The following is a 22,725-nucleotide window of genomic DNA, read 5'->3' as shown; positions in this document are numbered from 1 at the left end:
GGGGCCAACTTGTGTTGGTTCTTCCGCTATCGATAGTGTGGTCTGGGACACATTACTTAGTCTCTTGTAATTTACATAACCTCTTTTAGCTTTAGCATCTTCATCTTTAAGTCATGATAATGATGATAAATATCTTTCAGAGTTATGAAGATAAATTATATATATTACATGTACAGTGCAAGGACTGAAGTATAGTAAATATTCAATAGGTGTTTTTTAAGATTTTTTTGGGTTATGGATTTGTAAATCAAATTGAATTACCTTATATAGACACACAAAGAAACTTGCAAGTCCCACGCCTTTAACCATCCATGGTACATTTTCTGTGCTGCAGATGGATAACAAGGGGAATCACCTGCTGGTTCATGAGGAGTCCTCCATTAACACTCCTGCCGTTGGCGCTGCCCACGTCATCAAGCGGTACACTGCTCGCGCCCCGGACGAGCTGACCTTAGAGGTGCGTGAGTAAAGGTGCTGTGCGTTAGCTCAGTCCCCGCTCCCTTCCAGCCTCATCTTTAATGGCTTAAACCATTTCCTTAACTAAAAGCACCAGGTTTTCCTGTGCATCATTGTCTTTCAGTCTGGCATGTCATCTATTTTTTTTTTTAAATGACTGTGCTCATCCTTGAAAATTCAGCTTATATTTCTCTCATTTCTTTTAGGAAGTCATCCCTGGTCTCCTTCCCTCTGCTCCGTGGAAATACGCACGCCCCCCAAACCCGCACCGCATGCCGTTCTGACTGTCCTCCTGGCTTGTCTCTGACATGCCACTTACTGCTTTCAGTCAAAGTTGTTCTCCTCTTTGTCTCTGTGAGCTTCCTGAAAGCCAGGTCTCCGTCTTTTGCCTTTGTGTTTTTATCACCTAGGAACAATACCCAGTGATCCTTTCTTCTGGGTGTTTGTTCGTAGGCTGAGGTAAAGACCAGATGAAAAGCAAAACGAGCATTTCTTGCTATCAGACACAAAAGGAGGGGAATTAAGTTTCTTCCTTTAATACTGGCTGATAAGAGACTAAAAAATATGCTGAAAGTTATTCAATTTAAGAGGAAAAAAGTATAAATTTTTACTGTCTAGAATTCAAACTGTTCTCAAACTTAAATGTTTAGATTCTATGCACAAAAAAAATCCTTGGTCTTGAAAGAGACCACATCTGTTAGATAAGACTATGTGAAGGTGACCTTCATGACTTGAAAAATTGTGATTATACAAAGAAAAATTCTGAAAGCAATGTTGTGTACATTAGGAACATTGTTCTGAACTGCTAAACTTTTATCACAGAGATCATCACTTATTTTGATTGAAGAGTACAACTTCCTTTAAATATATTATTAAAGACTATTATTGCAATTTTTATATTTATGATTTTGTGAAAGTTTGTAAACACACTAGTTTGTCTTCTGGAGTGAAGAAAGTCAGCTGTTTATCAGGAATGTTATACTGACCATCTATTGGAAGAAGTGTAGTTGTCACCCAACTTTACACTTACTGAAAATAACCCAGTGATTGTGGACATCCTAGAGCTTTCCTATATGATGAAATAAGATATGCCAAATGCTTAGCATGGTGCCTGGCACATGGTGAGCACTCACCATGTATTAATAGATGCTGGTGTTCTAAATGTGAGTTATTAAAACTGCCTTCTGTAAGTGAGTCTGATCACTTTTAGTGATAGCAGTTACAGAATATTTTAGCACAAGTGGTGATGTATGATGCCTGACGTTCAAAAATCTTACACTGTACATCAGGCTTCCCGAAGTTACTACATGTTTGTTGCATCTCAGTCTTCTTGCTGCTTAACTTTTTGTAAACCTCTCCTTAACAAATGGTTAAGATTATTCAGTTTTTTACAGAAAGAAATGTTAATGTTTTAACAGGAGTAATGAGCCAGAGAATAAGACAGTACTTCACCTTTTTGTTACAGTTTATATTTAAATTCTAGAGGCAGTTGCTTTAAAACTTGACTAAAAGCGCTTTGCTTAACGTTTTTTCTCCTAGGTGGGAGACATTGTGTCTGTTATTGACATGCCCCCGAAAGTGTTAAGCACGTGGTGGAGAGGCAAGCATGGATTTCAGGTGGGCAACAAAGAGTTAGGTGTGGAAAATTCAAAGGACGGTTTTTCTTTCAGTAATATTTCTGTTGACAACATGTGCTGACCGTGGACTTTGTCATCAAAAATTTTGTCTGCAGTGATAGAAAAATGTAGCTGGCATTAGACGTGGACTTCCTCTTCTAGTTGCTGTTGTGGTTGTGTTTATCTCCTTCTTCCCTGTAGATGTAGCCAAGGTTTGAGCAGAGTCACATGCCCGGTGACACTTTTGTTATTGGGTCTGTGACTCTGCCTTGCTTTTCGTAATGGTGTAAAGTCATGAGTCACATATATTTTCTTCTCTAGAATTAAGTCAGTTTGATCAATATTTTTTAATGACTTGTAGCTGTTACTGTAAACTGTGTATCAATTGCAGAGTAACAGCAGAATCTGTAGCAGTGTCCTTTCCCGTGTCTGCCAGAGTAATTTGAGACCTGATAATGGTGTCTTTTAGTGTTCACACTGTGGAAAGGTTTTCTTTTATCTTTTAAAACTGTCACTAGAAGAGCATCTAAAAATGCCTTAAACTTGTATCCTGAATATATATAACTTGTGGGTTTTTGTTTTCTGTTTATAAAAGTGTTTCTAAAATGCTGCATAGATTAAATGCTCATGCTATATAGCTGGAAACATTAATAACTATTGTATAAGTATCTTGAGCCGTAAGTATATATAAAATAAAAGCTATTAGGTTTCTATAAAATGTATTTTATCAAAAAATAATCATACAATTTTAAAACAGGATAGCATGGTAATTAAGAGTATGGGTTCTGGTGACAAATTGCTTGGGTTTTAATCTTATGTTATCTTGAGCAAGTAATTTTACTTCTCTGTGCCTTGTTTTCCCCATTTGTGAAATGGTGATTGCAGGACTATTCTTAACCTCATAAGGTTATTGGGAAGATTAAATGTGTAAGGATAAACTATATAAAGTATCTAGAGCAGGCCAGATGCATATTTTCCAGTCAGTAAATGTTGATTTTTAAATGTAATTCTGTTTTATATTTTACAAATTTAATTTTATCTATCCTTTTATCTATTATAAAAGCATTTATAGCAACTTAATTTGATGATTAAAACCAAAAAAATTGTATCTTTATTATTACCCCACAAATTTTTTGTTTGTGTAATTGGAGTCCTTCTTTATCTGTGCTCTGATTTCTTTTTTTTTTTTAATTGAAATACTGTTGATTTACAACATTGTGTTAGTTTCAGGTGTACAGCAAAATGATTGTTTATATGAGAGAGAGAGAGAGTGTGTGTGTGTGTGTGTGTGTGTGTAGTCTCTTTCAGATCCTTTTCCATTATAGGTTGTTACAAGATATTAAATATAGTTCCCTGTGCTGTACAGTAGGTCCTTGCTCTTTTGTGCTCTCATTTCTTAATTGCTATGAATAATTGGTGCTTTTGATTAAATATAAAACTAAATGAAAGATCAGTTATCTGTTTTCTTAATAAGAGGTCAGTCTCCATGTTCACTGGAAGTGAGCTATAAATGTTAGAGTCCCAAAGATGATCAAAAAGTAAATTTGGCTTTACAGTCACAGTTACGTTTTGGTCTTGGTATTGCTACCTTTCTTATAATTTTAGACAAGATACTTGCTTTCTTTGGACTCTAGTGTCCCCTTAGAGAGTGTCACTTACAATCACTCTAATCCTCCTCAACATTTTAATTCCATGATTCCAAAACAGCAGGTTGAAAGTCAGTCCAAGGAGAGGCAGTTGCTAATAGACTCAAGGGTGCTGTGCTGCTGTCTTCGTTTTTCTGTTACCGGTGGCTGCTCTCCCTTCACCACCGAGTCTCAGGCTTTACTCACTGTGTTTACATGTTGCGTTGGGAACGTGTTAAAACGGAATCTTGTGACCTAAGCCCCCAAATTCTGTTTCAGTGGTTGTGGGATGGGGTTAAGACTGCAGTTTTATCCATGTGATTCTGGCGCAGGTGTTCCTCAGACCGCTCTTCTGGAAGCAGTGCTTACTCTGAGCTGTAGGTGAATTCTGCTGATCAGCTGGTGGTTGAAAAAGATGAGCGTTTTGCCAAGTTCTAGTCTGTGTGTTGCTTTAGCCTAGACCACAATTTAGCTGTGGGAACAGAAGGATTAGTTCATCATGTGTTTAAATTATACTGTGACTGTGTTTCTTTTCTTAAACTTCTGGGAGTAGGAAGTGTGAAATTATATTAACTATAGTAATTTGAAATGCTGAGTTTTTTTTTGTCTTCTAAAGAGTGTATGGAATCTTGCACCTTAGTTTTCTGAGGTGCTTCGTTGTGTAGTGTATATTTCAGAAAAAAAATTCATGGCATCAGCTTTTGTGCCTGTCTGTGAACTGTGGTTGCAAACGTGAGGTGAGGTGTCTGGAAAGCCCCCTTTTTTAGGCAAAAGGCATAACACAAATATAAAATGTTAATATCTTTGAGGATTACTTGTTTGTTTAGTGCCGTGTTTCTCAGAGTTTTATCTGGGAGCCTCTAGCATCAGACTGACCTGAGAAACCTTTTAAAACTAGATGTTACTCGCCAGACTCTGCAGGGATGGGGACCGGAACCTGAATTTTTATCAGGTTCCTAAGATGATGATTAAGCACAAAATGAGAACCACTGATCTGGTCTCTCACTGATGATCCTCGCACAGATAAAGGAAGAAGTTAAACACAGCTTAACGGGTCTTTTCTTCCTCCCAGAAAATCTCTTACAACTTACTTGGGATACAGTCAGTCTGATGGATGAAGTACCATTTGGAGATGGACAGAACTCTGTACAGCTCATCTTCTCTTGGTTTCCACAAGATGATCAAGGATCAGCTATTTTATTTTTCATAGTTACCCCAGAATGTTGTGTGAGGATTTTTGTGTACAAATATTGGAGAAGCGTTTCTTGGACTATAAACATTTCCTTACCTCAGGAGTTTAATATGGTTCCAATAACTTATGTTCAGAAAAGTATTCTTTTTTTTTTTTTTTTTTTTTTTTTTTTTTTAAAGTTGAGAGTTAAGTTTTATTTGACGGGAGGACTCGAGCCAGGATGACAGCTTCTCAGATCACTCTGAGGGACTGCTCTCCAGAAAAGTATTCTTTATCCCAAATTCGAGATATGTGGAAACCTTGTCCCTTGTAGTAAGTAGTTTAATGGAGGAAGGCAGTTTACCTGCTTATTTATATGAACCATCATTTTATGTACGGAATCCAAAGCTGCAGCTTTTTATTACTCGAAATTAAAGAGAGCAAAATATTTCCTCTCCGGTTAAGTGATGGGAAATCATAGGATGTAATTTTTCATCTGTAACGTTATGTAATTTCAGGGGAAGAGGGAGCGCGTGGTACTACAGATACAGTTGTAACACTTCTTGAGTGCTTTTATGTGTGCTTTCAAAGTGCTTTCCGTTAACCTTGAATTCTCATGCTCTGTAAATTCTTACACAATATTATTGCGTCTCTTTTACTGACAAGGAAACTAAGGGGATTAAACAACTGGCCCGTTGTTATTTCACTGTTTAGTGTCAGAACTTAGGTAGAAACTAAGGCATTCTGGGCAAAGACAGATCATAGTGGTGACTTAATGAACCAGTGGTGGCTTCTACTTGCCCACAGGTATGAGTCATAGATTTCCGTAGTGGGACGGATGATAGTGGAGATCATCTGGTCCTAAACTGTCATTTTAAAATCATAGAAATCGAGAGACAAAAGGATTTAGGTAGGTTGTTCTGATTCACAAAGACAGTAAGTTAGTGATATAGCCGGAACACAAGCTTGGTGAGTTCCGGCTTTGCATTTTCCCCTCTTGGATCACAAAAAGTGTAAATCATCTTAAATTATTTTCTGTGTTTCTTGTTGCTGTTTTTAGTTTTCTTATTAGTGCCATTAGCAGGTGCCGCTGATGTTTGGAGAGAAGTCAGTTTCTAGATAGCCTTTGGTTAATTTATAACCTCGGAATATGTCCTACCAAATGATGCTTAAATGTTGTTTTGTGGAAACTACTGACAGAATGGCTTAGAGTAGTAGTTCTTAACCTCAGCAAACCCTGTGCCCCCTTGTTATGATAAATATTTTCTAAAATTCTTTCTTATGATTCTGAAATGAAATTTACAAATGGTACAACAACCTACAAAGAAACACAATTTCAAAAAATCAGTATTATTTTTCACATCTAATATAAAGGAGAAATAAAAGTAGTTTGTGTATGTAAAATACGTAGTGTATATTTAAAATATATATACCTGGGACAACTACACGAAGTCTTGCCACTGTAAGCGAAGTCCACAGACCAGTCATATTAACGTCCATCAGAAAATGTAACAAAACCCATCTGTCATAGCACTGAAACTGTGAAGTACCTAGGGATATATCTGAAAAAAGATATAAAAGATCTGTGTACTGAAAACTACAAAGCATTTCTGAGAGAAATTCAAGAATACCCCCCCCCCCAAAAGAGAGACACACCCTATGTATGGGTTGGAAGTCTTTATATTATTAAGATGCCTTCTCTCCTCAAATTGATCCCAGTCAAAATCTCAGACTTTTTTGTGGAAATTGATAAGCAGATTAAACAATTTATATGGAAATGCAAAGGACCTAGAAAAACAGCCAAAACAAATTTGAAAAAGAAGAAGAAAGTTGGAGAACTAAGTAACTAATTGCATTGAAGACTTAACTACAATACCAAGAGAATGTGGCATTTAGGGGACAGGTAGGTAAACCAACAGAACAGAACAGTCCAGAAATGGACCACACACACATGGACCACTTATTTTCAGCAGAGGTTCAAAGTCAGTCAGTGAAACGTGGCCTGTTTTACAAATGGTGCTAGAACAGTTGGATAGATACCCATATGCCTCCAGAAATCCTTTTGATTTATTTCTTGTTCCTTCTGCAAAAATTAACTCAAAATGGATCATGTACCCAAATGTAAAGCTTAAACTATAAAACTTATAGAGGAAAACTTAGGAGAAAATTTTGTTTAGGCAAAGATTTCTTAGATGCAGTATCAAAATAACAGTTCATAAGATAATACATTGAATTTCATCAAAATTTAACACTTCTGTTCTTTGAAAGACACTACACATACACCATAGACTGGGAAAATAAATTTTCAATGATTATGCCTGATAAAGGACTTGTATCTAGAATGTACAAGGAACTGTCAAAACTCAACAAGAAAACAGAACTCAATTTAAAAAAAAATTGCAGAGATTGGAACAGACACATCACCAAAAAGATATATGGCAAATAAACAGATAAAGAGGTTCTCAGTATCAGTAGTCATTAGAGAAATGCAAGTGAAAATGACAGGTACTGCTACATACTTATTAGAATGGTGAGGATGTGGAGGAATTGGAATGCTGGCACAGTGCTGGGGGAATGTAAGATGCTACAGCCAGTTTGGAAAACAGTTTGTCAGTTTCTTGAACATACAGCAATGACATAGTCCAGTCATTCCACTCCTAGGTGTTTATCCAAGAGAAAAGAAGGCCTGTGTTTGTACAAAAACTCACACATGACTGTTCATAGCAGCCTTATGCATAATAGCTCCAAGCTGGAAACAGCCCAGGTAGCTCATGAACAGAAGATCAATGCATGAATAAATAGTGGTATCCATGCAATAGAATATTACTCAGGAATAGTAAGGAATGAATTATTGATAAATACAGCAACATGAATGGTCCTCAAAATAATTATGCTGAATGATAGAAACAGACGGCATAGAGTACATTCTGTGTGACTCCTTTCATATAAAATTGTAGAAATGCTAATTTAAAAAAATCAATAAAAAATTGTAGGAAATGCAAGTCATGTATAGTGGTAGAAACTAGGTCAGTTGTCTGGTGAGCAGGATAGGGGGGACTGGTGGGGAGAGGGAGAGATTACAGAGAGATACAAGAGACTTTGGGGGTTGATAAATGTGCTTATAATCTTGAGTGTGGTTGCAGTTTTATGGGTGTCAGAACTTATCAAAATGTACATTTTGAATATTCACAGTTGATAGTTTGTCAGTTATAATGAGGGAAAAACTGCAGAGCCATCTGACTTAACTTCTCATGTATCTGATCACTTTGATAGTTTCTGTCTTTTCCACCTCTGTGTCTCTTAACGTTCCTGTGCTCTTCTTATTCTTCATCCTGTTTGCATGCTACAGGCTTTTATTATCTCTTTCTTGGCCTGTGCGTGCAAATTGCTAAGTGGTCTTCTGCTTCTTGTCTTCCTTTCCTTCTGCCCTGGGAGGTTTACTCTGCCACTAGAGTTTTCTTATTAAAACATACCTGTTCCTGCCCCTCTTCTCAGAATTTACCATTTTCATTTTGTACAGAGGAAACTTCAAACTCCTTGTCGTGATATTCAGGACTGTCCATGGTCTCTGACCCCGTTCTACTTTTCCAGTCTTACTTTCCATGCCTCTGTTTCATAAACTAAATGTCGCAGTGAAATCTGACTGTTGTTTTCCCCGCATTACGCGAGCTGCCCTTGTCATCTGTCTGCCCTGCCACTTGCTATGCTTGCTCCGTCCTCTCCTTACTCCTTCCAGGGAGGAAGGAAGAGGCCAAATAATTAAAATTTTAAAGCAACCATAATTTTGTCTTATTTCATACTTCATTGAGCTAACTAGGAACAGAAATTCGGCTTCATTTGTTAGTGACTTGCTGTACTGTCAGCAGTGATGCTCAGTACACAATACTGTGTCCAGTGCCATAGTTCCATTGGCCTCTCCAGTTCCTGCCATCACCCACTTCTTGTGTCCACTCACCTTCTTACCCAGGTTAGATTCTAGGTCCATCTTTTTTTTTTTTTATGAAGGTACTGGGGGCTTGAACCCAGGACCTTGTGCATGCCAAGTATGTGCTCTGCCACTGAGCTCTACCCTCCCTCTCCCCATCATTGTTAAATTCACTTATCACAAATATATTCTTAAACCCTTCACTCCTGTTTTCTTCCCTTGCATCACTAGTGGTCTCTGTTTGGCTTAATGTAAACATTCTTACTTTATTGCTCCCTTTACTTAAGCTCTCAGCAGTATTTCATTTCTCTTATCCTGGCACTTTTCTTCTCTTGATCGATGTGACCCAACACACTTAGAGTCCTGTCTTCTCACCCTTCTCTTACAGGGCATCCTCCGCCTCTAGGCCTCCGAAAGTTTCGGGTTGGAACGCCTTCTCATTCTGTGCCCTTGGTTTTTGACTTCCTGGCTCACTGTCTCAGCTTTCACTACCATGTGTATGTCCGCCTCCCAAACTTACATTCTGATTCCTGACCACGTTTCTGAGTCTCAGACCTGCATGTAACTACTGCAAGGGTAGTGTTTTTAAAAGTGGAAATTAGGGAGCTGGCATCTGAGGTTTAGGAGACAGGATATAAAATAAGGCGAAAAAGCCAGACGCGATGTGGAACTAAGGAAATTTGTTTCCGGTTTTGGGGGTTTTGCTGCTTTCACTGCAGTAGCAGCTGCTGCTTTTTTTGGTCTCGCCTTCCTCTTTTTTTTTTTTTTTGAAATATTTCCTAGTTCTAGCAACTCAGTGGAGATAATTAAAGATTCAGACGTAGTTCCAAAATCTTAGGAGACAGACTCATTATCTTGTGGTTTGCTCAACTGTGCTGGGATGTTGTTGGCAGGGGAGTGGACGTCAGACTGGACAGAGAGCCTAAAGGGGAGTGGGTGCTCCAGGAGGAGATCTGGGGAGTGGGCAGAAAGTAACTGGCATTTCTAGGTGGGAGACTGTGAGTTTGCATTGGTTTAATTCTCCTCAGTGATGCATTGTTTCTCTAGCAATACAGAGGCTTGCAAGTAGGGAAGAATATTGGTTTAGGTTGGGGGGTTTGCTGGATTGGTTCAGCAGAAGGTTGATATTGCAAGGAGATTAAGGGCACTGATATTTTTAAAAGTTCAAATAATCAACCACAGGATCCATACTGGGTAGTGAAAAAAAAAAGAGAGAGACTGGAAGGGGGTTGGGTACCCTAGGGGAGGATACAGGAAGGAAGGGATGCGGTGTCTGAATCTGAACCTCACTTGTCATGTTACGTGAACAGTGGAGACCTGGGACATAGGAGGTTGTGGTCAGAAAATGGAAAATTGGAAACTCTCTCAGGCCAAATAGTTCCAGTTTTTAAAAAATTTGTGGTGTATTTCTGGGAGTAAGAGCAGTACTTTGCTAAGATTAATATAAACAATTTTGTTATGCTAAACTAACATCCCTAAAGTGTCACTAGCCTTAAGTTAAATAAACCATTGGAATAGGGATTTTCTTAAAAGTCAGTGACTAGCACATTGTTATGTTGAAATTCTTTTTTCGATTTTGAGTGGTTGCCCTAGAGAGACCATAGTTAAGAATTAGGCTCCACTATTAAGCAGTGATGTCTTTCCATCCCCTCTGTTTCAAAGCTCCAGGCTCATTTTATGGCATTAGTTTCTTATCTAACATTCTGAGTTTAGTACTTTTACTCTTGTAGCCAAACCTGTGTTTTTTGGAATGTGAGTGTTTGCTTAAGTTAAAAGAGAATCAGGAGAACCAGGTTGCAGTCTGTTCCCTTTACCCCCTCCTTGTTCTCGTAGAGTCAGAGTGGGCCGCACCCTTGCCAGGCCCTGGACGCCAATTCCCAGGGCTGGTAGAGGTGGAGAGGCTCCAGGCCAAGCGCAGAGAGGGACACAGATGAGTGGTGAGCTGGAGCCGGCTGGGAGGTATGTAGGGATTTTGTGGTACGCTTGCTGAACACAGCCATCATTAAAAAGTAAAGCATACAAATTTACGATTAAGTGAATTGTATTAAAAACAAAGGTAATAAGTACATATAGCTTCTGGTAGTTATTTTACTCTGTGTAACTGTCATCTGTGCTCCTGAGGTGACGTCCATCTAGTCTGTGGTGTGGGTTGAGTTCTACGTAACAGGCTGCTCTGCCTGCACCTCTTTTCAACTCTGTGTTCAGTTGTGCGTCGGTAACTGGAACCCAGCCGTGTTGGCAACGTTTATACCACGGACACCGGCAAATGCTGTAAAGCAAGGCCTTTCCCCCTGCAGAGCGAGCTTTTAAACACTTACCAGCTCACTAAGGGATAGAATAGCATCTCTGGCTTCTTCTCACTTCACCTCAGACACGTGGGGGAAAAACTGCCGAATCTGAAGCTTCTCTCTCCCTCCTTTATGCCCACCCCTGTCCTGTTCTGGCCTTCTCTTTTTCTTCTGTTACTGTATTTTCAGCACCTCCTCCTCTGCCCCCATGGACCTAGATGCTGGTCTATTCTTTTCCTTCTATCCTCTTCCCAGAGTAGAAGGTCGTTTTGACTCCTGCCGAAATCCCTTCCCCTTCCCAGCCTTTAAGTGAGAGCTCTAGACAATGCCACTGCTGCAGAAAGTAATGCACGCGGCAGGATGACACAGTTCCCGGGTCTTATTGCTAAGAGTTCCAGTCTCTTTTCACATTGGATGTTTTGAGTGTATTAGAACTATTTATATTTGGTGAAATATTAGCTTGAGTACGCGTCAGAAAAGTATAAATGTCCATTAACTATATTTTTAGGGTTAGTTACATTATGTATAAAACGTTCAATAACTGTTTTATTTAAAAGAGTTTTAGTTAGGAGTGCTTTTGGCCTCAAGAAACAGTAAAATGAACAGAAAAGGAGACATTGCTGTGGTTGGGCCAGCAGCTCAGTGACGCCAGGCAAAGTTCTCTGCGGTTCTCTTGGCCTTTCTTTAAGGTCCAGTGATGGCCACTTCAGATCCAGTTCTGGTACCCGCAGACAGCGCAGAGAGAAGAGACAGCAGTGGCAGGAGAGCTGCTTTATATGTCCCGTGACTACATCTGGATGCAAGCAGCCTGGGAAACTGAGTATTTAGCTTAGCTGGTGTTTAGTAATACTGTACTTCACAGTGAAGCGAGACAGGTGAGCAGGGCCTGGGGTCCCGCACCGGACGGACCTGCCGTAGACCCCTGCACGCTGCACGGTAGCTTCCCCCAGACACCGAGACTGCCGCACTGCGACAGCGCTGAAGGGTGGGAGTGTAACCAGTGTCTAGTAGCATAAAGCTTTGTTCAGTCTTTGTGAAGAAGTAATGGAAAGCTGGTTTTATTTGCCGGAAGGTACTCCAGTTTAGAAACCAGGCTAGGTGCCGTCACACAGATTATTGAGGTAGCTAATGCTGGCCTCATTTTCACAGAGGAAGAAGCAGATGTTAGGCAGTTTGCTCCAGATCACAGAGCCTAGTAAACGGATGGGCCAAGATTAGCACCTGGTCTTTTCTCTGCAGCAAATTGCAGAAAATGTTTATAAATTAAAGTGAACTAGAATTTCATGGAAAGAGCGATATTTGGTAGTGAGGAGACTTGAGCACACCACGCCGGGGTGGCAGGCAGTATGTGTCACCTCCGGGCAGCGGGGGGTGGGGGGGTGGGGGGGTGGGGGCGGCCTGGGGCCGCTCCGCCTCCTGGTGGAGGCGCTGGCGCAATGACTGAGCGAGAACGCTGCACGAGTTCCTACTGTGTGCATCTTGCTTATACTCATCTATTCGGTTCTCGTAACAACCCTTGTGAGTTAGGTGAGCTATATTATGTGTTCAGGTGAGGAACCTGAAACACGGAGGCTGAGTTGTAAACCCGCCGCAGTAGGTGGCAGACCTGGAATGGGACTCTAAGTCTTGAGACTACACTTAACTCTCTCACTGTAACTGATTTGTGCAAGAGAGAATGAGAAGGATTTTTCAGGTTGATTCTTGTCTGGGTCTAACCAATCTTGGAAGAATTTCTATTTGTTTACTAGTTAAGTAGGAAGTTGAGTAAAATATGATACAGAATTTCACCAATAAAACAAACATGTAGAACATCATTTTGGAAGGCAATGCAGACGGACTATAAGGATCCCAAATTTAGATCTTTCAGACAAAATGGATGATTTGTTAATAACACCTTTTCAGCTCATGATAACTAGTTACATCTTCATAGTTTTAAGAACTACCATGGACTATCGATCAAGAGACTGAAGTAAGAATGCGGCACATGAGTTCGTGAAAGTAATCCCACACGGACGGTGCTGCACAGCTTAGAGCAGGGTGATGCGTCAGGCTGTTGGAAGCCCAGGCCTTCCCTCCCAGCGTCTGTCAACAGGGGGATGTTCAGAGCGACGGAGTTTTCTTGTTTCATCTTCAGCATGTGCCGCTTGGCAGCCTAATTATATTCCTGTCTAAGAAAGCAGCTATACATATTGGTAAAATTTTCTTTTTACTTTTGTTTCCTGGCTGTTTATCTCCGTATTCGTTCTGTCGGCTATGCAGTGTCTCTGGGTGATCTGGGGCTCAGTTTTTCCCTAGAGCAGCTCCTTGGGCGTCTGCCCAGTGCCACAGGCAGCTCTGCTGCCACGTCCAGTTGGTGTGTGTTTCAAGGCCGGCGTCTGTCATCACCGCTGAGGGTGGGTTTTCTTCTCCCTTGCGTTCCTCTCCACACCTGTCCACACACAACTGGCTCTTTAACAACAGTGAATACCCGGATTTTAAGTGAGCGATTGTTTCACTAATTTATTTCGGTCCTGTCATTGTTCATGGAACCTGTGGGAGAATGAAGAGAAAATCCACAAAAAATTTGAATATGGTTTAGTTTTGATTTTTAGAAAATCATGGAGAAGTCAATAAATATGCAAGTTGGCAGGGGAGACGTCAACACAGCTAGATTGAAATTTCAGCAAAGTACCTTATTAATAGGTATAAATTATACCTCTTGTATGCATAGGTTGGGATCAGACTAAGCATTTTAATTGATGTAAAAAAAAAAGTGGGGAATTTAAAAGCTAAAACTAGCAAAGCAGACAGATATTTGGACAAATAACACACACAACTCTGTATACTCATAGCAACAGATTGTTTTATTATTTGTTTGTGCAATTGGCTTTGTCTGTGATTTAGAGTCTTGGAGTAACAGAATCACTGGGAGGGGCTTTGGAGCACATTACTGGAACTGAATTGGCAGTGTTCACGCGCTGGTCTGTTCTCTGGTTTAGAATCCTCTCTTTGCTGCTTTTCTTCTTCAGGTGGGACTCTTCCCTGGACACTGTGTTGAGTTAATTAATCAGAAAGTTCCCCAGTCAGTGACCAACTCCGTGCCAAAACCAGGTAAGTATGCATTTTCATTAGTGTGGCTATTTATCAAAATAAAGATACAGATTTTCTCTTCGAGTCAAGCACATAGCTTGGTTAGCTGTTCTTTGCATTTATTGTCACAGTGTGCATTCCTAATTGTATGTAGTTTTGATTTTTAATATATTCTTACTGATAATTTCACAAAGGTTTACATGCATTCAGAATTTTAGACAATTTTAAGAACTATTTGCTCCATCAAGCTGTGTCATATTTCTTTTTACAATTATGTAGTAGGAATACAGCTTATCAATGAATAAAATGATGAAAGAAAGTACTAGGTTTAAAGAACTGACATGGAGAAAATATGATTTGCTGAAAATTGATTAATGAGATGAAGTTATGTCTTATCCATACCTGTGAACATCAAAACTAGTTTAAACAGCATTTCTTTTTAGTTACATGGTATATGTGCAGTGCTGTATAAGTGGAGTATCTTACAGGTAATTAAAGCAATGTGTTACGGGTGGTAAAAGTCAAGAAAATGGAAGTTTTTGTTTTTATTGAGGTGATTTAATCCAGACACATTCTACAGAATACCTCGTCTGGAACTTTTTAATGTGATGTAAAGTTTTTAAAAGAAAATAAGAACAAAGGCTAAAAGATTTTGGGAGGCGGGGGAAGTAATCACGTTTATTCCTCTTAGTTGTGTTACATTCCCTCTGCCCTTCTCCACCCTCGACTCCCTCCCCCCAAGTAAAAGAAATAGAAGAAAATTTCTGGGCCTCAGAATTTATTTGGACTATTTTCTTTAAAATATCTTCTAGGCTTAGGACCTGTGTGCAAGAATTAGGGAAAAGAAGTTTATTTTTTGTTTAGTATATTACCGCCTCTGCCCCCAAAGCATTCATCAAACCATTTTTGCTTATGACATTTAGGTAAACATAAAGGGCAATGACCCCTTTCAAAGCCTGTTTCTTCATAGACAGTTAGGGAGTCAGTGTTCCAACTTTTCTCATAGGAATTTTAAAATTTTAGACAGACTACTTTTATTGTGCAGAAGGAAAAATACTCCAAAACAGTGTTCTCTGCAGTTCTGCCTGAGACGGGATTCTCAGTCTTCTTTCAAGGCATTTTTATCCTGTTAAACCCCTTTTCTTTAGGTAAACTTACTAAACATAAAAAGACTATCTCAGTGGCTCCTTGCTTGTTCATTAGTGGCTGTGATGGCTATAGGTTTCTTTCCTTCTTTAAGTATGGCATCAGTAACTTAAAAAAAACAACCCCATACCCATTAGCAGACACTGCCCCATCCTCTCCCTTCCCCCCAACTCCTAAGCAACTACTAACCTACTTTCTGTCTCTGTAGATTTTCCTATTCTAGACATTTCACATAAATGGAATCACACAATATGTGGTCTTTTGTGACTGGCTTCTCTCACTCGGCATACTGTTTGCATGGTTCATCGCTGGATGAGTGCTTCAGTCTTTCTTATGGCTAAATAATGTTCCATTGTATGGCCATTCCATATTTATTTCATCCACTCACTTTGGGTTTCCATTTTGGGCTAGTATGAACAGTATTGCTATGAACACTCATGGGCAGATTTTTGTGTCGATGTGTGTTTTCATCTCTTGAGGCTGTATCTAGGAGTAGAATGGCTGCATCATATGGTAACTCTGTGTTTCACCTTTTGAGAAATTGCCAAACTGTTTTACAAAATAGCTGGACTGTTTCACAGTCCCACCAGCAATGTGTATGAGAATTCCAGTCGCTCCATATCCTTGTCACTGCTTTTTTGATTATTGCCATCTTACTGGGTATGAAGTGATACATCTTCATGGTTTTGATTTGCGTTTCCCTGATGGCTAATAATGTTGAGCATCTTTTCTCATGCTTATTACCTATTTGCATATCTTTGGAGAGATGTCTGTTCAGATCCTTTGTCCATTTTTAATTGGATTATCTTTTCATTACTGAGTTGTAAGTTTTCTTTATAAATTTCAGATACAAGTCCTTTATCAGATAAAATGATTTGCAAATATTTTCTCACATACTGTGATTTGTCCTTCCTTTTCTGGATGGTGTCTGTTGAACCATAAGCATTTTTAATTTTGATGAAGTTCAATTTATGTTTTCTTTTGTTGCTTATGATTTTGATGTTTTATCTAAGAAGGCTTTGCTTATTAACCCAAGGTCAAGATTCACTTCTGTATTTTCTTCTAAGAATTTTATAATTTTAGACCTTACATTTTGGTATAACGATCCATTTTGAGTTAATTTTTGTATATGGTGTGGTGTTCAGCTCCCTTGGATATCCAGTTGTCCAAGCACTATTTGTTGAAAAGGTTATTCCTTCCACCACTGAATTGACTTGACTCTCTTATAAAAAAATCAGTTGTCCTTAGACACATGAGTTTATTTCTGAATTTTCAATTCTGTTTCATTGATCTGTATGTCTGTTCTTATGCCAGTGCCAGCCTGTCTTGATTACCATTGCTTAATAGTAACTTTTGCAATTGGAAAGCCGTCCTGCTTTATCCTTTTTCAGGATTGTTTTGGCTTTTCTGGGTTCCTTCCAATTCCGTATGAATTTTAGGAATCAGCTTGTCAGTTTCTACCAGGAAGTCAGCTGGGATTCTGATTGGGATTTGCTGAATCTGCGTATCAGTTTGGGAAGTATTACCTTCTTGCCACTGCTTGTTTGGTCTTCAGTCCTTGAGCATGGGATATTTTTCCATTTGATTAGACCTTTAATTTCATTCAACATTTTGTACCTGTTTTAGAGTATAAGTTGTACATGTCTGTTGTTAAATTTATTTTTATTTGTTTTGATGCTACTATAAATAGAATTATTTCCTTAATTTCATTTTCTTCTTGTTCATTGCAAGTGTATAGAAATGCAGTTAATTTTTGTATATTATGTTGTAGCTTGAAACCTTGTTGAAATGTTTATTAGTTTAATGGGTTTTTTAGTGGATTCCTTGGGATAATCTATATACAAGATCATGTCATCTGTGAATAGAGATATGTTTACTTCTTCCTTTACAGTCTGGATGTTTTTCATTTCTTTTTCTTGCCCAGTTGCCCTGGAGATGCTACAGTGTTGAAAAGAAGTTTTGAGAACTTGTCTTGTTCCTGATCTTAAGAGAAGGCATCTAATTGTTCCGCATTAAGTAAGATGTTAACTGTAGGGTTTTCAGATGCCCTTTATCAGGTTGAGGAAGTTCCTTTCAGTTCTTAGTTTGTTGAATGATTTTTATCATAAAAGGATGTTGGATTTAGTCAGATGCTTTTTACCTGTCTGTTGAACTAGTCATGGGGTTTTGTGGTAACTATTGTAAAGTTACTAAAATTCAACATCAAAAATTTTTTCTTGTGCATTATTTCTATGTGTTTCTGCTGTATGAGCTTAACTTTTATTCATTATCAAGTCTTATCTTTGATAATTTTGCCTCAGCGATAAATACTGTAAATGGTTTTTAAAAATTAGCTTAATGTTAGTGTCAAACTGTATCAATGAAATAGTTTCTTATGTTCTGAATGTGAAAGTGAATTTCCAACAGTGATAACCTCCGAAACTTTTAACATTTGAGAAAGTTAATCAGTTACTGATAGTTGTGAAAAATAGATTTCTGTTAATAGACCCGAATGACATTGTTAATTCTGAATTAGTAATGACATATAATGACAGAACACCTTCAAAAGCTAATATTTTATTGTGAACAGCATTGCAAGGTTGGCCTAGGGAAATGTGCATTCTTAATTCATTTAGGAAAGGATGATGTAAATTCTGTCAACCTTAGGCTTGTTTCACACTTTAAAACTGTCTTTGCCTGCAGTACAAATAACTTGAATGTTCTATTTATTTTTAACATTGCCATCTGTCACTGTTAGATGCCAAATCTGAAAGATGCAGCTATAGTTTGAGCCTGTAACTTAAATCTCCCTATGTTATTACACAACAAGGGCAAGAGGGAGAGTTTCCCCTTTGGAGCTCTTCTGGATGTTCTCAGTGTGTTCAATTATTTGTGTGTGGTAAAAATAAAATCAACGAGTCACCATTGCCTGACCAAGATAGCATGTATCCATGGTGCCTTAAGGAAAAGGACGTGTGTGTGTGAGAAAGAAAGAGAGGGAGAGAGAGGGAGAGAGAGGGAGAGAGAAAAGAAGAGGAAGGAAAAGGGGAAGAAAGGTAGAAGCTTGTCCCTAAGAAATTGGCATTTAGTTTGATGGAAGACGAGGCTGAGGTGGAAGGAAGATGAAGGAAGCACATGAGGATTTCGTTGTGTTCGTCCTGGTTGGAGTTTATGGAGCAGTTTTATGGTTATTTATTGATGTCTTTCTTCAAGTTCTCAGCTGTTCACCTCAAGCATTTCCTCTGCACACCTCCCCCAACCCCAGCTCCTTCGCATGTCAGCTGTGTCTCTGGTGTTGCCACGCTCCTCTCTCCAGCCTGAGTTCCTCATGTCGACCTGCCTCACAGCTCACTGATTCTTCCCGCTGTGCAGCTTCTCTTTACTCCATCTAATGATGGGGTTCTCATGTCAGATATTTCATATCTAGGATTAACTTCGGTCTTTTTTATAATTTCTTTGTGGGATCTCCCATCTTCCCACATTATCTACCTTTTATTACAGAAAGAGAGGGGTGGAGGGAGGGAGAGGGAGGAAGGTGGAGAGGGGGTGAAGAGAGAAAAAAGCGAATTTTTTTTTTGTTAGCAGACATGGAAGTAGCTGAGGCTTTTATTTGAGGAAAAAACCTAGTAATTAGATGTAATGCTGATGAAATCCTTATATTAATTTAAGAAGTAGCTTATAAGGTAACAGATTAGCCTGAATTTGTAGTATAATTTTGAAATAAAAAAGTCTTTGCATTATTCTTTTAGGAAACTGGTCCTCTAGTATTTTGCTTTTTGTTGTTGTTTTATTTGCAACTTTTCCTAATTATAGTTTTTCCTTTAGTCTCATGTTTGCTTCTGGACTGTTCTGTTTTCTTTGAGTTTCTAGCACTTTGCTCTTCTGTAACCGTGTCCCTTTATTACATGTCACTGTAGAATGGAGTGACCACTCTGTAGCAAGTAACATGGATCCCGGCTTACTTATTCTACATGGAAGGCTGTATTGACTGTCCTTCCCTCTAGACACATGCTTGCTTGTGTTCTGGAAGTGAACACCTCAAGAGTCAGATATGAAAATCAGCACAACAGGAGGCACTGATGGAAGATTTAAAGGCGTTCCAGAGTGCAGACTCCTAGGGGAGGTTTTCTCCCCAGACGGATGATGAGGGATACATCAAGATATACCTGTCCCTCTGCATCGGAAAAGACAGTTAGAGAATTGATGAATACCACAGAGCTGTAGAGTGCCTCTAAGAGTTTCTGAATACTGTGTTTACAACATGAAATTGGAATTTGAATCTCAGTACAGCTCTGCAAGGTACTGGGGGTAGGGAGTGCACTTCTGTCTCCCACGCACCCCTTTGTTAAGCAGGGGAGCAACAGAGACTCCGAAAGACTCCACGACTTGCCTGAGGTCCCACAGCTGGGCCTGCCGGCATCTCCGGCCTCTCCCAGGACCGCAGCGGCCATGCGCCAGGGCGGGACCGAGTGCTTGATGTGGATTAGTAACTCTCTTGCAGCTATTTGACTCAAAACCCAGAATTCTTCCCACCGTGGAACACTGAGTAGAGGTCAGGTTTATTGTTCTCTCTCTCTCAGAACAACTATTTATTATCTTTTGGTTCTGTTACAACAGGAGTGAGTGAGAATGTATTTGGATTTGCATAAGGCTGATGTGAACAAAACAAATGGGAGCAAAAGACGTGTTACCTGGAGGGTGAGGAGAAATGCTTATAGGAACCTGCTTAATTTGCTAATTTTGTTATCGCCATCATCCTTTCTAAGGCCTTGCTAATTAATTAAAAAGATCTTTCACTCTTTCCTCCTTGTATGTAAAGCATAGTGTCTTTTTCGGCCATCCTGCCTTTCCGGTCTCCTCTTCTGCGCCTTCTCCTGTGCGCCCACGGGGCCCCGCTTCTGTGTTCCTGGAACCTCCGGCCTTGTGGTTTCACAGCTTTCCCTCTGCTCCTGCTGCTCCTCAGACTGAACCGCCCTCGCCCCCATTTTGCCCAGTTGAAATCCTCCTTGTATGTTAAGACTTGGTCCATAATCTTCTTGTCTGGGAGAGCTTCCTGATCTGTCCCTCCCTGAGCCACCTCTCCCGGTGCCCGTGTGTCCTGTTTGTCCTATGTCAGACCTGATAGCAGCTGCTTCACTTGCTCACGGAGTTGCAGTCTCCTCACAAGTGACAAGTGTGTCTCATTCATCTTACTCTCCCCCCACGGGGTGTACGCACAGTGGATGTACAACTAATGCCTGTTGAATTACTCTGCCTTCACATTTACTACTGAAATAAAGTTTCAGAATACAGCTTGTAAAGCCTTGTGACTTCCCTTTGTGCTAGAATTATACACAAAATCTTTAGCCTAGAATGTAAGGTGCTCTGTAAAACTGGAACTAATTTCTCTGTCTAGGCTGTTTTTCTCTTTTCTCATCTCTACTCGGCATCAGTAACAGATTTGCTTACTCTCCTCTCGGTGTACTTTGGGGTCTCCCCGCCCTCGCCTGTGATCTTTCTCCTGCAGAAATGCCTGACTCTGTCCTTCACGAAGGCTCCTTAGGCCGCTGAGTCACAAACCTGAATGTGCCGAGAGGGAGAGTTAGAAACTGTAGGTCCTGATTCATTAGGGTGGGGCCTGCGATTCTGCGTTTGTAGTAAACTCCCAGGTAATTCCATGACACTGGTCCTAAGGCTGTGTTTTGAATAACAAGGGACTGTATTTGAGCCTTGAAATACAGGAGCTATTCTTTATGCTGCTCATTTGGAAATAGTGTGTGACACTGAGAGCCTTATTTTGAATTTGATGCTTTACTTCTTGTGTGTCTTTTTTACTCACCTAGATTGTTTTGATTATGGACAGATACTCTGTTTTAAATTAATTTGCGTCTTTTATACGTAATGTTTGCTCTAAATTGATTAATAATTATAAATGTAACAATTTCCACTGTAGTTACCAAAATGTTTCCTAAACTCCCATTTGCCCTTTACCCAGTGCCAAGAGTAGGCCCCTGATCAGCTTAATCCTTGCCCTAAATAAAGCAGCTTTTCTGTTTATGATCATGTCCAGTATTCATTCACTCAGTCACTGATGGGACATTTATTGAGTGCACACGAAGTATTAGGGCTAAAGCAGTGAACACCGCAGACAAAAATATTGTCATTTTGGTGTTTGTATTCAAGCGCGGTAAGAGGGAGAAAAAAGGCGAACAAGCAAGTGAAATACATACTACGTTACATAAGTGCTACGGAGAAAACTAAAGCCCGGGGTGGGCGGCACAGGGGATAGCAAGCGCTGGGGTGTGGTTCCTGTGGGGCCGTCATTTCAGAGGAGGGTAGACGGGTCAGGGGACGGCTTTTGGCTTTCACTTAAAATTAAATGGCACATGGCAAGTGGTTAGAAGGTTTTGAGCAGAGCTGTCGTTTGACCTGACTTGCCTTACTTGAAGGCCGGCCGCGGTTGGTGTGTTCAGGGTAGGAGGGGGCAGGGGCAGTGGCTGTTGTAACGAGGCAGTGCTGGCTTGGACCAGGGCCGGAGCTGTGCAAGTAGGGAGGCGAGATCTGACTCCGATGCATTTTTGGCCATGAAGTTGGCAGAACTTAGACATACTGTCCAGGGGTTGAATAACTCAGGTGACTTTTATGACAGAGTGACTGAAGGTAGCCAATGCCTTTCCAGTGAGTTCTCTTGTTGCCCCCGCTGCCCACACAGATACATCTCAGTCCTTCACAGCTCAGCCCCCGTTTGCTTACACATGAGCAGAAGATAGCAGTGACTGTCCTGTGCCACAAGCGGTCATTAGAAGACAGAGTGTAATGCTTTTCAGTCAGCCGTGTTTCTTCACTTTTTATTTTGAAATAATTACAGCCTCAGAAGTTACAAAAATAGTAGAGAGAGGTCCTGTGTACTCAAAACCTACTTCTCCCAGTTGTAACGTCTTACATAAATGTACAGTATGTTATCAAAACCAGGAAACCGACATTGTCACAATGCAGCGAGCTGGATTACAGACCTCACTCCATTTTCACCTGCGTTTAACCCACACTCATTGTTTTCCCCGCGAGTGTTTCTATGGCGTCGAGTGCAGCCTTTGGGTTTCAGGTGAGGGTTACTGTACAGGCAGACTATCATGGCCTTTATTCCTGTCTGCGCTTAGGCGTTGGGTAACACAAGGGGCCTGTGAGTTGTACTGAGCACCCCCCCCGCAGGGCTTCTCTACAGCGTGGGCTCCCCTTGCCCCCTTCCGCCCCCCTCCCCCTCCCCTCTCCGTTTGCTCTCTGCTCCCTCTTTCTCTCGCCCTCCCTCTCTGTCTTCGGGACTAAGGAAGAGATGGGGGAGGGGTGGCTTTGCCTTCTCCACCATGAATAAACTTTAAGAGCCTCATTTCCTATTCAGCAAAATCTATAAATCCACAGCTGCTCCGTCGGTAAAAATTAACGTGTTTTGTTTCTGCCACATACCAGAATTCTC

General features: G+C 40.2%; 1 protein-coding gene across 8 annotated transcripts in view; it reads left to right on the top strand.

Annotated features, from left to right (window-relative positions):
* Window positions 1-22,725, top strand: part of ARHGAP32 (Rho GTPase activating protein 32) — a 174,088-nt gene that overhangs the window by 110,592 nt on the left and 40,771 nt on the right. For 7 of the 8 annotated variants that reach the window (XM_074357073.1, XM_074357075.1, XM_074357074.1 and 4 more), the window contains 3 exons: window positions 335-457; window positions 1,996-2,073; window positions 14,090-14,171. In XM_074357073.1, coding sequence (XP_074213174.1) covers window positions 335-457; window positions 1,996-2,073; window positions 14,090-14,171 — 283 coding nt within the window. Of the gene's footprint in view, window positions 1-334; window positions 458-1,995; window positions 2,074-14,089; window positions 14,172-17,294; window positions 17,313-22,725 lie in introns of those variants that run through there. The other variant, XM_074357079.1, reaches the window with a different exon arrangement.

Source organism: Camelus bactrianus, chromosome 33 (genome assembly GCF_048773025.1).
Source record: "Camelus bactrianus isolate YW-2024 breed Bactrian camel chromosome 33, ASM4877302v1, whole genome shotgun sequence".
Taxonomy (NCBI): Eukaryota; Metazoa; Chordata; class Mammalia; order Artiodactyla; family Camelidae; genus Camelus; species Camelus bactrianus.
The sequence above is the reverse complement of the archived record's forward strand: the minus strand, read 5'-3'. Positions and strand labels throughout refer to the sequence as shown.